Genomic DNA, 13218 nt, shown 5'->3' on the forward strand with positions numbered 1-13218 from the left:
TCTAATGCACTCTTCACAGTTCAAGATGGATGGCCTGATTCCATCATACTTTGCCCACTGTTTTCTGCATTTTTAAGAGAGGTCATGTCCTTCCTCAGTCTGTTTCCTCAATGAAAATAATGCACTTCTAAATCTGAAGACCAGTTGTTGCGAGGAACACACTCAAGCAATTCTATTGGACTTGAGACAGCTATTTTATTTTAGATGGCTTCACTTTCTTTACGAAGGATGACAGGATTATCATTGCCATTTTGCATTTTAATATGCAGTGCAGGCATTTCTAACCAGCAACATGCAAGACAGATCCGAAGTGTTCTGTCACCCAAGTTGTCTTTAGCCAAGCCATCTCTTTAGGAAACTGATGCATGTATTGGAATTATACCAACAATTATGCACATAGAAATGTCAGTATTTTAGCCTACTTCACCACAAGCAGCCGTAGCTGATCACCAAGATCTGACATTGAAGATTTTACATATTTAATAAGTTGCAACAGTCTAGAAGTGTTGGCCAAATTAAAGAACAAAACAGTTTGTTTGCATGAAGTTTCTTTGCTAATTTAACACTAGCAGAAGATTAGTTAAAATAGTGAAGAAAAGAACGTCTTCCAAATGAAGCAAGCCTTCAACTGCTAATAATGGCATCAGCAATTTCTGCACTAATGTCATGAACACTTACTGTTGAATCAAAGAAAATGACCAGTGAGAAGCAAAGACAACAGAAAACAATGCTTCTGCTGTATATTCCAGTCAATGGTATTAAGAATCAATCAACCAAATGGAGTGCTAATTTCTTTATGCATCAAAAATGCATTTTTCATGAGTTACAGCTATCGACTACACGCTATGTCACTGCATCATTGCACCAAGATTTGAACAATTTCATGAACAGTGATAACATCATCAGCTGTGAGACGAAGTATGATTTTAATGTTATCAACATTTTATCTTTCTGACAAAGCAGGCTTAGATTGCAGCAGAGCGATTAACTAAGACTCAATTTGTGTTCCTTTCATAGACTGAAACCTTAAAAGCCAATATAAAGAAAAACAATAATACCTTAATACACTGTCACCTCTACAGCTAGAGCACAGTCAAATGATCAATAAAACTCAACTGTTTTTCAGCTTTGTCTGACAACAGTTGTTAATGTAACGTGCTCAGGTTCCGACACATTCACAGTACATCAGTTATCAGCACCATACCCTTTTTCGGTCATTAGCTATTTCTTGGCCTGCCTTCAATTCCTTAGCCCCTCCCTTCCATGATTGTATTTAGGGTACAGAACAGCCTTGAAATGACTGCATAGAATACAATTAAATTCCTTCTTTTGCTATTTTAATTAAAACAGTAAACCATTTGAAATGAACAGACTAACACTTTAGTTCGAACAGTTGCGGAAGGAATTTTATACTAACACATTCAGCAATTACCCAATAGCATAATTTCATAACCAAAGTCCAACTGGCCAAAATGGATATCATAGAATTTACAGTGCAGGAGGCCATTCGGCCCATCGAGTCTGCACCAGCCTCTGGAAAAGGCACCCTACTTAAGCCCACGCCTTCAACCCTCATCCCCATAACCCAGTAACCCCACTTAACCTTTTTGACATTAAGGGGCATTTTAGCATGGCCAATCCAGCTAACCCACACATCTTTGGACTGTGTTGGTACGGTGTTAGAAAGTTATCTATTTCCTATGTGTAGATATCAGCTTATTAACTGCCAGCAAAGAACATGTTAAACCTTTGGTCATATTAATGTGAGGATGTTTACTAACTCAGTACGCCTCGATTCCACGACTTTGGGTTTCTGCCAATCAGAAGACTGGATGTCAGGACCATGCAGCAGAGGCTGTTGGGATCAGTAAAGGAAACACAAAAGCTATGGATGAAAAGAACAGATACACAATCAAATTTTCATGGAGTTGGGTCAAACCTACAGGCCTAACAAAAAGACGATCAGGACATGGATATGGAGGTCCCACCCCCTGTTTTAAAGGACAAGGCTGGTGTGCGGGCAGCCAGCTTACTTGCAGGAGGCAGGTTGGCAATTTAAATATTGTAAACAGGATGTATGCCTCATATTTAACAACCATTTTAAAGTTAACTCTAGCCAGCTGAGATTTCCTTTTTTTTTTCTTTGTCATTTTATTTGACAATTCTTAACAACGCACGCAAACCCAGTGTTATAACCTGCCTACTTGCCATTGGCTGGGGACTAATGACAATCCCACAATCCTGTGGGAGTATGAGCTTCCCCAATGAGGGGGGGGCGGAGAAACCATGAGTAAACTCCTAGTATAAATAAAGCTGGCCAGTTTAGGAACCAGCAGGAAGGAGTGTGCAGCAAGGGAAGTTGCTGCTGCTGTTATATATATATATGTTATTGTAAATAAATGTTATTACTTTGTATCCTTAAAACTCGTGCTGGATTCTTCGTGGCCCTCACAAAACTGGCAACGAGGATGGGATACGAACCCACGCGTGCGTAGCACAATGGATTAGCAGGTGTGACCAAAATGAAAATGTTGGCCCGGAGTTATGTCTGGTGGCCAGGCCTCGACACCGACATTGAGAAGGTGGCCCAAAACTGCTCCATTTGCCAGGAGCATCAGAAGCTTCCGCTGGCCACGCCTCTACATCACTGGGAATGGCCAGGGCGGCCTTGGGCACGATTGCATGCAGATTTCGCAGGCCCTTTTCAAGGATCCATGTTCCTTCTATTAATTGACGCCCAGTCTAAATGGCTAGAGGTGCATAAGATGCAGGAAACAACGTCCTGCGCAACAATTGAAAAGATGCGTTTGTCGTTTAGTACGCATGGCCTCCCCGAGGTGCTGGTCACGGATAACGGCACTCCATTCACGAGTGAGGAGTTTGCGAGGTTCACGAAGATGAACGGCATACGCCATATCCGCACTGCCCCTTACCACCCGGCTTCAAATGGGTTGGCAGAGCCCGCAGTGCAGACATTCAAAAGAGGCCTAAAGAAGCAGTCTTCCGGATCAATGGACACGAGACTGGCTCGCTTTTTGTTTACGTAAAGGACCACCCCCCATGCGGTGACTGGGGTAGCTCCCGCAGAACTCCTAATGGGCCGGAGACTTCACACCCGCCTTAGTATGGTTTTCCCGGACATTGGCGCAAAGGTACGCCGCACAAAGAACGGCAGGGACAGGGATTTTCTCGGCATCGGCCGATTCAGCAGTTTGCACCCGGTGACCCAGTGTTCGTTCGGAATTTTGCTGGTGGTGCCCAGTGGGTTCCTGGTGTAATCTTTCGCCAAACGGGCCCTATATCTTACCAGGTGCAAGCCCAGGGTCGTCTCCAGCGCAAACATGTAGACCACGTTCGGTCCAGAAGACTATCCCTTCAAAAGATTCCCCGCCCCCGGAGCTCATTTCTACAGCCGCAGAGACCAGCGTCAAGGGAAGGTAGTCCTCACAATCTTCCACTGGTGCCTCATTCGAAGCCTGCGCAGGTTGTTACAGAACCGAATGGAGATAGAGACGCTGACATGACGGAGGCAGCAGACTCTGACTTCGAGATGGAGACACAGGATGCATCAGAGGGGGAATCCTCGGGTCCACGGGCCGTGGATGTACAACCATTGCGCCGTTCATCACGGAAGCGCCGGTCTCCGTCTCGTTACACGCCGCCTGATCCAGCGCCGCGTGCAAATGGTGTCCGGCCTGCGGCAAAATGAGTCCGAAGCCCTCCTTCGCCAGGGTCTTCGGTAGATTCCTTGGACTTTGGGGGGGGGGGAGGGATGTTATAACCTGCCTACTTACCATTGGCTGGGGACTAATGACAATCCTACAATCCTGTGGGAGTATGAGCTTCCCCAATGAGGGGGGGGGCGGAGAAACCATTAGTAAACTCCTAGTATAAATAAAGCTGGCCAGTTTAGGAACCAGCAGGAAGGAGTGTGCAGCAAGCAAAGTTGCTGCTGCTGTTTTATATATATATATATATATATATATATATATATATGTTATTGTAAATAAATGTTATTACTTTGTATCCTTAAAACTCGTGCTGGATTCTTCGTGGCCCTCACAAAACCCAGCAAGGCCCACCAGCTGAGATTTCCTGGCCTTGCAAAACCCACCGGTCCAGGGGAGATGAAGACTGCTACATCATGAATCAAGTCCCTTTCCACTTACTTGAAATGAAAAATGAAATGAAAACCGCTTATTGTCACAAGTAGGCTTCAAATGAAGTTACTGTGAAAAGCCCCTAGTCACAACATTCTGGCGCCTGTTCGGGAAGGCTGGTATGGGAATTGAACCGTGCTGCTGGCCTGCCTTGGTCTGCTTTCAAAGCCAGCTCTTTAGCCCTGTGTGAAACCAGCCCATTCTGGATCCAGTTTACCTTCTTTGGCCAACCACCGCACCCTTCCTTTGCTTCGCATCTCCTTCACAAGACCTTAGACCTCCAACGGACACAAACTCTGGGCGGCACGGTAGCACATTGCTTAGCACAGTTGCTTCACAGCTCGAGGGTCCCAGGTTCGATTCCGGTTTGGGTCACTGTCTGTGCAGAGTCTGTACTTTCTCCCCGTGTGTGCGTGGGTTTCCTCTGGGTGCTCCGGTTTCCTCCCACAGTCCAAAGATGTGCAGGTTAGGTGGATTGGTCATGCTAATTTGCCCTTGCTGTCCAAAAAAGGTTAGGTGGGGTTATGGAGATAGGGTGGAGGTGAGATGTGGGCTTAATTAGGGTGTCCTTTCCAAGGGCCGGTGCAGACTCGATGGGTCGAATGGCCTTCTTCTGCACTGTAAATTCTATGATCACCCCCTGACTTCCAAACTCTGCTCCTCCTGCACAACCCCACCCTCCACCCATCCCTCCCACCAACCCTTGCCTCCTCCCACTTCCACCTCCCTGATCTTCTACGGCTCCTCTCCATTTTTAGGATATGGCCTATCTAACAGGCAGGCCATCAGCCACTCACTTACTCTGACTGTAGAGTGGGAACAGAGTCAAAACAGCTATAATCAGATTCTGCCATTTCTCGCAGGTTTCCCAACTTCAAACCAGCAATGCCCCTCCCCCACCCCAACATAAGAGTTAATGTCCAGGCAGTTGTAAATATAGGACATCTTCCACAGCCTTAACCTTCATCACAGCAAAGAACTGGAAACTGTCACCACATAATTCCTACCGGAACATCTGGAACTCAATCATAAGGCAAGTATTCATTTGAATAATCTCCTAGACGAGGGGTTGACAAACCTTTTAACATGAAGAGATCATTTGAAAAATATCTGCTGAAAATAAAAATTATTAGGAGCTGCTGGGTGAAAATTCAACATTTCCACTTGCTAGAATTTACGTACCAGTAGAAAAAAATTTAAATGAAAATGTACCCAACAGGAGTTATTACTTTTTATTTGTATTTGTTTACTATAATTTTGTCAATAAAGTCATCTTTATAACTAACTTAAAATTTAGGATGCAAAGAACAAAGACAAGTTTTTGACTACTAACTAATGTGATAATAAAGTTTCAAAGAGCACACTCAATGATTTATCAGCTGTCTTTGAAACAATAGTGGTTGCGACTATAAAATTTGAATCAAAGACAGTTTTTATAACTATGTGTAACTATACCATTCAAACATGTTTATTTAGAACATTAAAATAATCATTTGTAACCATAAGGTGCAACATAATGATTGTCCTTTATCCCCTTAGTTAGAACACGGCTCTTAATTTTCTTGACTTCGTTTTTTAAACTTTCTCCATGATAATGAAATCCAACTGGAAAAGGTGGGGATCTGCAAATGGGATGTTAAAGCTTCCCTGTTCTCGACTGCAAAGCTAAAGCGAAATTAAATTCAGAACAAATAAAGCAATGTAAAAATCCTAATTCATGTACATCAATTAACCAGCTTTTTTTTGTTCACAAGTTATCAAACGGTTTTCATTCTGCACAATGTTTCGTAGTTGAAAAAATTCCAATCTACATGTTTCATATTAAGCTTGAACCACAAGGCGTAATGAAAGAATCTAAAGAGCATTCTAAGAAACATCTCAAATGCAAAGTATTTCAAACACTCACCATCTGAATAGGTTTCTTGCGAAGATCTCTTTCCGTCACTAGTTTCTCTTGCTCTGTGACATAAAGTCCCTTCTGTGCAAGGGCCTGGACAACTGCATCATGCCCCAGCAGTGGTTTGGCAGCATCGCTCTTCAAGATCAGGCTCCCAGCACGACAGTACAGCTCCGCAGAAAGAAGCAGGTTGACAACAGGTGGCTTAATGTGTTCCTGGTCATACTGGTCTGTGTAAAATGGTTCTCCAAGTTCCTCTGGTACATGATCTTTAAAAAAAAACGAAAAGTAAGCAAATCAGAATGTTGTGATGCAGAATGGTAGAAAACGAGAACGCATTTTATTTTGCAAGCAGAATACCTTTTTATTTACTGTTGAACATATTCCCAATAGTGCTCATTAAAGCCTTCTCTCCACAATGAAAACAGTAATCTCTCACTCTACTTAATGCTCCATGAAGAAATGTTATGGAATACAAGGTATAATGAAAGGCAAATTAACAAAAATAGCACATCTTATTGTGCCTAATTTTGTATTTCTTTTAGTGTGTGGTGTCAGACTTTCAGCTACCTGAAGACCATAGTAAATTGATACTGTGCTAGAATGTAAGTTGATCATTTAAAAACTTAACCTTGTCAAAAAAGACCCATTTACCTCTCATTTCAATATGTTGTTCAATCCAGAAAAGTCAGCTGAAAGTTGGAGCATTAGGTATTGCAGCATGGAAGGAGACTATTCAGCATATTATGCCTGTGCAAGCTCTCAGAAACAGCAAACCACTTAGTTCCATTCCCCTACCCATTCCAAATAAACTACCTTTTCCAGATATTTTTTTCAAATTTATCCATCTGCTTTTTAAAAGCAACTATGTATTCTATATCCACCACTGTTTCTGAAGGCTTACCTCAAGAAATACAGCATAGATGTCAATGCCTGGGAGATCCTTGCTCAGAAGAAACCTACTTGGAAGAACCTCCTTATTGAAGGGACACAATTCTTCGAGGGCACCCGATGGCAAGAGCAGGCCCAGAAAAGAAACTTGAGAAAGAAATACCAGTGATCTAGAGTCCAAGAATTGACCCCACCTTCCGGAAACACCTGCCAAGTGTGTGGTTGAAGATGCGGCTCTAGGATTGGGCTCATCAGCCATGAAAGAACCCAGAGAACTCATGACCAGGAACACGGAGTTTCTTAGGTGGACAATCATACTCATTAGCTGATCATCGCCGAAGACTGCACCCCATCTCTGACAATTTATCCACAGGCGAACAGATAATCGAAAGAACAAACTGGAAACGGTTCAACCTAAGCCACCGTCAATTTAAAAACAAATCCACTCCAACCTCAACCACAGAGCTTCAATGTGCAAATTAGTGTTTTAGTGCTCATTCAGAAACTGAGCTATAGGCCATTGGCGACTCCTTTGAGGTGTAAGAAAATTCTTTCACTCAACACATGGAAAACTAAGGGCCTCATCCAACCAATAAAACCCCTTATCCCTGCAGAGATCGTCAAAAATGTGGACCATTTTCTGTATCTCGGGATCCTCGTCTTGCTGAAGGCAGACACAGACGACAAAATGCATTCCTTTTTTAAATTCTCATTTTGCACATTTTCATCAAATACACAACAAACAAATTTTTATTTAAAAAAAAATCTTTTTTATTGGCTTTTCTCATATTTATAAACAGTTGTTTCTTATATACATAACATTTTTCTTGCCCGTGCTAATTTGCTTTATTTTACAGAGAGGTTTGTTTTGTCCTTCATTTGACTAACTGTACGTACATTTTGCTGCCCCCTGGATCGGTCTATGATATCCCCCTTCCTCCTACACCCCCCCCCCCCATTGGTTTCAGCACCCTTCCTCTTCTCTTGTGGTTTCCCCATTTTTCTCCACCCCCTCCTCCCCCAGAGTTGCGCAGTCCTTTGGTTCTTCATCTTTTTTTTTGCCTGGCTTACTCCTCGTTGCTGTCCTCGAACAGGTTTTGGAACAGGCCCCCAAGTATCCAGGAAGCCTTCCTCTGACCCTCGGATGGCGTACATAATCTTCTCCAGGTGGAGAAATTCCGAGAGGTCAGCGAGACAGTCTGCAGCTTTGGGTGATGCTGCCGATCGCCAGCCGAGCAGGATTCTCCGGCGTGCGATTAGGGAAGCGAAAACAAGGGCATTGGCCCCTGATGTACCGTCAATTACCACGAGACGAGAACGGTGAAACAATCGAGGCTTTATTGCACAAGATGTTGTGCCTCCTGCAGCTGGAACCAGAATGGAAGCAGCGTAGGAAAGCATACACTTTTATACGCTGGCTACTGGGAGGAGCCAGAATGCTGGGATTTACCGTTGTACCTGTAATAGAGTAGCAGTACCGTAATACATGCAATGTGTCACTAGTGGTGTTTACCACATTCACCCCCTGTTTAAAAAAAAAAACAGGTTCGCTGGTGGGAGGGTAAATGAGGCAACCGGGGGTGGGGGAAGCGGTATCAGGTCGGCGGTTGTGGGTGGGGACCCAGCGGGTGCCAGGTCCAGTGGGAGACCGGGAGATTTCTAGACCGAAGAGCCAGCAGGACGGCCTTCCAGACCGTCCCGTTCTCCCTCTCCACCTGCCCGTTTCCCCGGGGGTTGTAGCTGGTCGTCCTGCTTGAGGTGATGCCATTGCTGAGCAGGAACTGACGCAGCTCATCACTCATGAAGGAGGATCCCCGATCGCTGTGAATGTGGGTGGGGAAACCAAACAGAATGAAGATGCTGTGCAGGGCTTTGATGACCGTGGCAGAAGTCATGTCGGGACATGGGATGGCGAAAGGGAACCAGGAGTACTCATCAAACGGGCTGAGCACCCGTTGCGGTCAGTGGAGGGGAGGGGCCCTTTGAAGTCCATGCTGAGGCACTCAAAGGGGCGGGTGGCCTTCACCAGGCGCTCTATCTGGCCGGTCGAAGTGTGGCTTCCACTCTGCGCAGACCTGGCAATCTCTGGTTACTCCTCAATGGAGTAGGGCAGGTTGCGGGCCTTGGCAAAATGGAAGAACCGGGTGACCCCCGGGTGGCAGAGGTCATTGTGGAGAGCCCGGAGTCGGTCCTCTTGTGCGCTGGCACATGTACCACGGGATAGGGCATCAGGGGCTCATTGAGATTCCCTGGGCGATACAAGATCTCATAGTTATAGGTGGAGAGCTCAATCCTCCACCTCAAGATCTTGTCATTTTTGATCTTGCCCTGCTGTGTATTATTGAACATGAATGCAACCGACCGTTGGTCAGTGAGGAGAGTGAATCTCCTGCTGGCCAGGTAATGCCTCCAATGTCACACAGCTTCCGCAATGGCTTGAGCCTCCTTTTCGACAGAGGAGTGCCGAATTTCGGAGGCATGGCGGGTGCGGGAAAAGAAAGCCACGGGTCTGCCCGCCTGGTTGAAGGTGGCAGCCAGAACTACGTCTGATGCATCGCTCTCCACCTGAAAGGGGAGGATCTCGTCGACTGCATGCATCGTGGCCTTGGCGATGTCCGCCTTGGTGTGGTTGAAGGCCTGTCGGGCCTCAGCCATCAGGGGAAAAATTATGGACTTGATGAGTGGGCGGGCCTTGTCCGCATAATTCGGGACCTACAGGGCGTAATACGAGAAAAAGCCCAGGCATCGTTTCAGGGCCTTGGGGCAGTGGGGGAGAGGGAGTTCCAGGAGGGTGCTCATGCGGTCGGGGTCGGGCCCTAGGACTCCATTTTCCACTACGTAGCCAAGGAAGGCCAAGCGGTTGGTGCGGAACACACATTTCTCCTTATTGTGGGTGAGGTTAAGGAGTTTGGCGGTGTGGAGGAATTTTTGGAGGTTTGCGTCGTGGTCCTGCTGATGGTGATGCTATCTAGGTACGGGAAGGTGGCCCGCAGCCCGTACTGATCAACCATTCGGTCCATCTCTCGCTGGAAGACCGAGACCCCATTGGTGACGCCGAAGGGAACTCTGAGGAAATGATAGAGGCGGCCATCTGCTTCGAACGCAGTGTATTGGCGGTCCTCCGGGCGGATGGGGAGCTGGTGGTAGGTGGACTTCAAGTCTACTGTGCAGAAGACTCGATACTGCGCAATCTGATTGACCATGTCAGATATGCGTGGGAGGGGGTACGCGTCGAGCTGCGTGTACCGGTTGATGGTCTGACTGTAGTCACTGACCATCCTGTGCTTCTCCCCAGTCTTCACTACCACCACTTGAGCTCTCCAGGGGCTGTTACTGGCCTCAATGATCCCCTCCCGCGGAAGCCGTTGGACCTCCGACTTGATAAAGGTCCTGTCATGCGCACTGTACCATCAGCTCCTAGTGGCGACGGGCTTGCAGTCCGGGGTGAGGTTTGCAAACAGTGAAGGTGGATCGATCTTAAGGGTCGTGAGGCCGCAGACGGTGAGGGGGGGGCAGGGGTCCGCCGAATTTCAAAGTAAGGCTTTGGAGGTGGCATTGGAAATCAAGGCCTAGTAACAGGGCAGCGCAGAGGTGGGGGAGGACGTAGAGCCTGAAGTTGGGGGTGAAGATCGGGATGGACCTAAACAGGAAGAGGAACCTTGGCAGCACGTTCACCTTGATCGTCTGCACTCTTCCCACCAGGGAGAGTGTGAGTGAGCCCCACCGTTGAAGGTCTTTTCTTACTTCCTCCACCAGGCAGGTCAGGTTCCACTTGTGGATCTGTATCCAGTCTCTGGCTATTTGGATCCCCAGGTAACGGAACTTGTTCTGGGCCGTTTTGAACGGGAGCCCCTTCAGCTCTGTCTCTCCCACTTTTGGGTTCACTGGGAATGTCTCGCTTTTGCCCAGGTTAAGTTTGTAGCCCGAGAAGGTTCCAAACTCTTTCAGTATTTGCAGTATTGCCTTCAGTCCCTCCTGTGGCCTCGAGACATGGAGCAGGTCATCTGCATAGAGTGAGACTCTGTGCTCTCTGTCTCCTCTCCGGATTCCCTTCCAGCTTTTTGCGTCCCGCAGGGCTATCGCCAGGGGTTTGATCGCTAGCGCAGACAAGAGTGGGGACAGGGGGCAGCCCTGTCTTGTTCCTCTCTGTAGCTGGAAGTATTCAGAGCTGGTGGTGTTAGTTCGGACACTCGCTTTGGGAGCCTTGTACAGGAGCCTCACCCAGGCGGTAAATCCCGCTCCTAGCCCAAACCGTTCCAGTACCTCGAGGAGGTAGCTCCATTCGACTCTGTCAAAGGCCTTCCCTTAGGTGTGGGGCCAGGACTGGTGCAAAATTTTTGTAGAAGTCCGCCGGGAACCCATCGGGTCCCGGTGCCTTCCCCGCCTGCACAGAGCTGATGCTCTCCATGATTTCTCCCAGGTCTATTGGTGCTTCCAGCTCCCCCTGTCTATCTTCCGCCACCACTTGTAGTTCCAGTCTGTTTAGGAACTGTTTCATTCTCGCATCCCTGTCGGCGGGCTCGGAGGTGTACAGTCTCCGGTAGAAGGTCTCGAATGCCCAATTCACCTCCTTTGGCTCTGTTACCAGTCTGCCTTTGCTATCCTTAACCTGCGCTATTTCCCTCGTGGCTGCCTGCTTTCTCAGCTGGTGAGCCAATAGGCGGCCAGCCTTGTCTCCGTGTTCGTAGAAGGTCCCCCGTGTCTGGCGGAGTTGGTACACTGCTTTCCTAGTGGATAGCAGGTTAAAGTCCATTTGCAGCTTTTTCCTCTTCGCCAGCAGCTCTACGGTCGGGGCCTCGGAGTACTTTCTATCGACTTCCAGAATAGAGTCCACTAGATGTTGCCTGGCCACCCTCTCTTCCCTATCTCTACTTGCCATGTAGGCTGTGATCTCTCCTCTGATCAAGGCCTTCAGTGCCTCCCAAAACGTGGAGGGTGAGACTTCCCGTTTTGGTTGTTACGAACGTAATCGCCTATGGCCTGCAATATTTTTGGGCAGAAAGCCTTGTCGGCCAGGAGGTCCGTGTCCAGTCTCCATGTGGGGCGCTGGGCCCAGACTGTCTCCAACCTCCCATCCATATAATGTGGAGCGTGGTCGGAAATAACGATCGCGGAGTAGTCCGTTCCCGTGATCGCTGGAAGCACCGATCTCCCCACTGCAAAGAAGTCGATACGGGTATATACCTTGTGCACCTGCGAAAAGAACGAGAACTTCTTTTCTCCTGGGTGCAGGAACCTCCATGGGTCCATCGCCCCCATCTGTTCCATGAAGGCCCCTAGCTCCCTAGCCATGCCAGGCTTTTTCCCCATTCTGGGGTTTGATCGGTCGGTCAGGGGGTCCAGCACACAGTTAAAGTCGCCCCCCCTAATCACTCGTTGTGTGTCAAAGTCGGGGATTTCCGCCATGAATTCTGAATTCTGAGTCATCCCAGTTGGGAGCATACACATTTACCAGTACGACAGGTGCCCCTTCCAGGACCCCGATGACCATTACTTACCTTCCCCCTGGGTCCGTAACTGTTTTGGTTCCTGTAAACCTCGTCCTTTTGCTAATTAATATTGCTACCCCCCTAGATATCGTCCCGTAGCATGAGTGGTACATCTGTCCCACCCAGCCCTTCCTTACCAGCAGTCGGTTCTTCTCCCTCAGGTGCGTCTCTTGTAGGTACATTATGTTTGCTTTAGGCTTCTTCGGTGGGCGAACACTCTGGATCTTTTCACTGGGCCGTTGAGTCCCCTTACATTCCAATAACAATCCTGGTGGGGGGTTTCTGACCCCCTGGTCCTGTGGGATCACCTATACTTACCTGGTGGACGCGCCCCTGCACTCCAGGGTTTCCCTTTGCTAGGGGGCCGTCCAAAATGGGTTGGGTCACCGCTCTCACCATGGGGTCGGGCCCCAGCGCTCAGGGCTTTCCCTTTGCCCAGGAGGCACCCAATGCGGCCACCAGCTGTGTGTACACCACATGGGTGCGCCCCTGCGCTCCGGGGTCTCCCTCCGCCCTGATGCCCTCTCGAGTGGCCATTTGTGGCACCTTCTTGGTTCCTCACCCTGCTCCATGCCCGCCGAGGCCTATGTCTATGTCTGCACTGCTTCACTATCTCACCCTTCTCTTTGCTTCTCTTTTGTTCTGCATTCTCCCCCAGACTCCTCTCCCCCCCAGCCCCTGTACCTTTGTCACCCCCCTGCATTCTCCCCCCCCCTTCTGCCCCCCCTCCCCTCCTTGTGCCAGGCGCTCCCCCTCCCCTGAGAGGGGCGCCGCGGCCCTC

The 13218-nt window shown here is 48.1% G+C and overlaps 1 protein-coding gene across 2 annotated transcripts in view; it reads right to left on the reverse strand.

The window, feature by feature from the left end:
* Window positions 1-13218, reverse strand: part of camsap2a (calmodulin regulated spectrin-associated protein family, member 2a) — a 331161-nt gene that overhangs the window by 286126 nt on the left and 31817 nt on the right. For both annotated transcript variants that reach the window (XM_072511419.1, XM_072511418.1), the window contains exon 2: window positions 6067-6326. In XM_072511419.1, the coding sequence (XP_072367520.1) occupies window positions 6067-6326 (260 nt within the window). The remainder of the gene's footprint in view (window positions 1-6066; window positions 6327-13218) is intronic.

The sequence above is a fragment of the Scyliorhinus torazame genome, chromosome 7, assembly GCF_047496885.1.
Source record: "Scyliorhinus torazame isolate Kashiwa2021f chromosome 7, sScyTor2.1, whole genome shotgun sequence".
Taxonomy (NCBI): domain Eukaryota; kingdom Metazoa; phylum Chordata; class Chondrichthyes; order Carcharhiniformes; family Scyliorhinidae; genus Scyliorhinus; species Scyliorhinus torazame.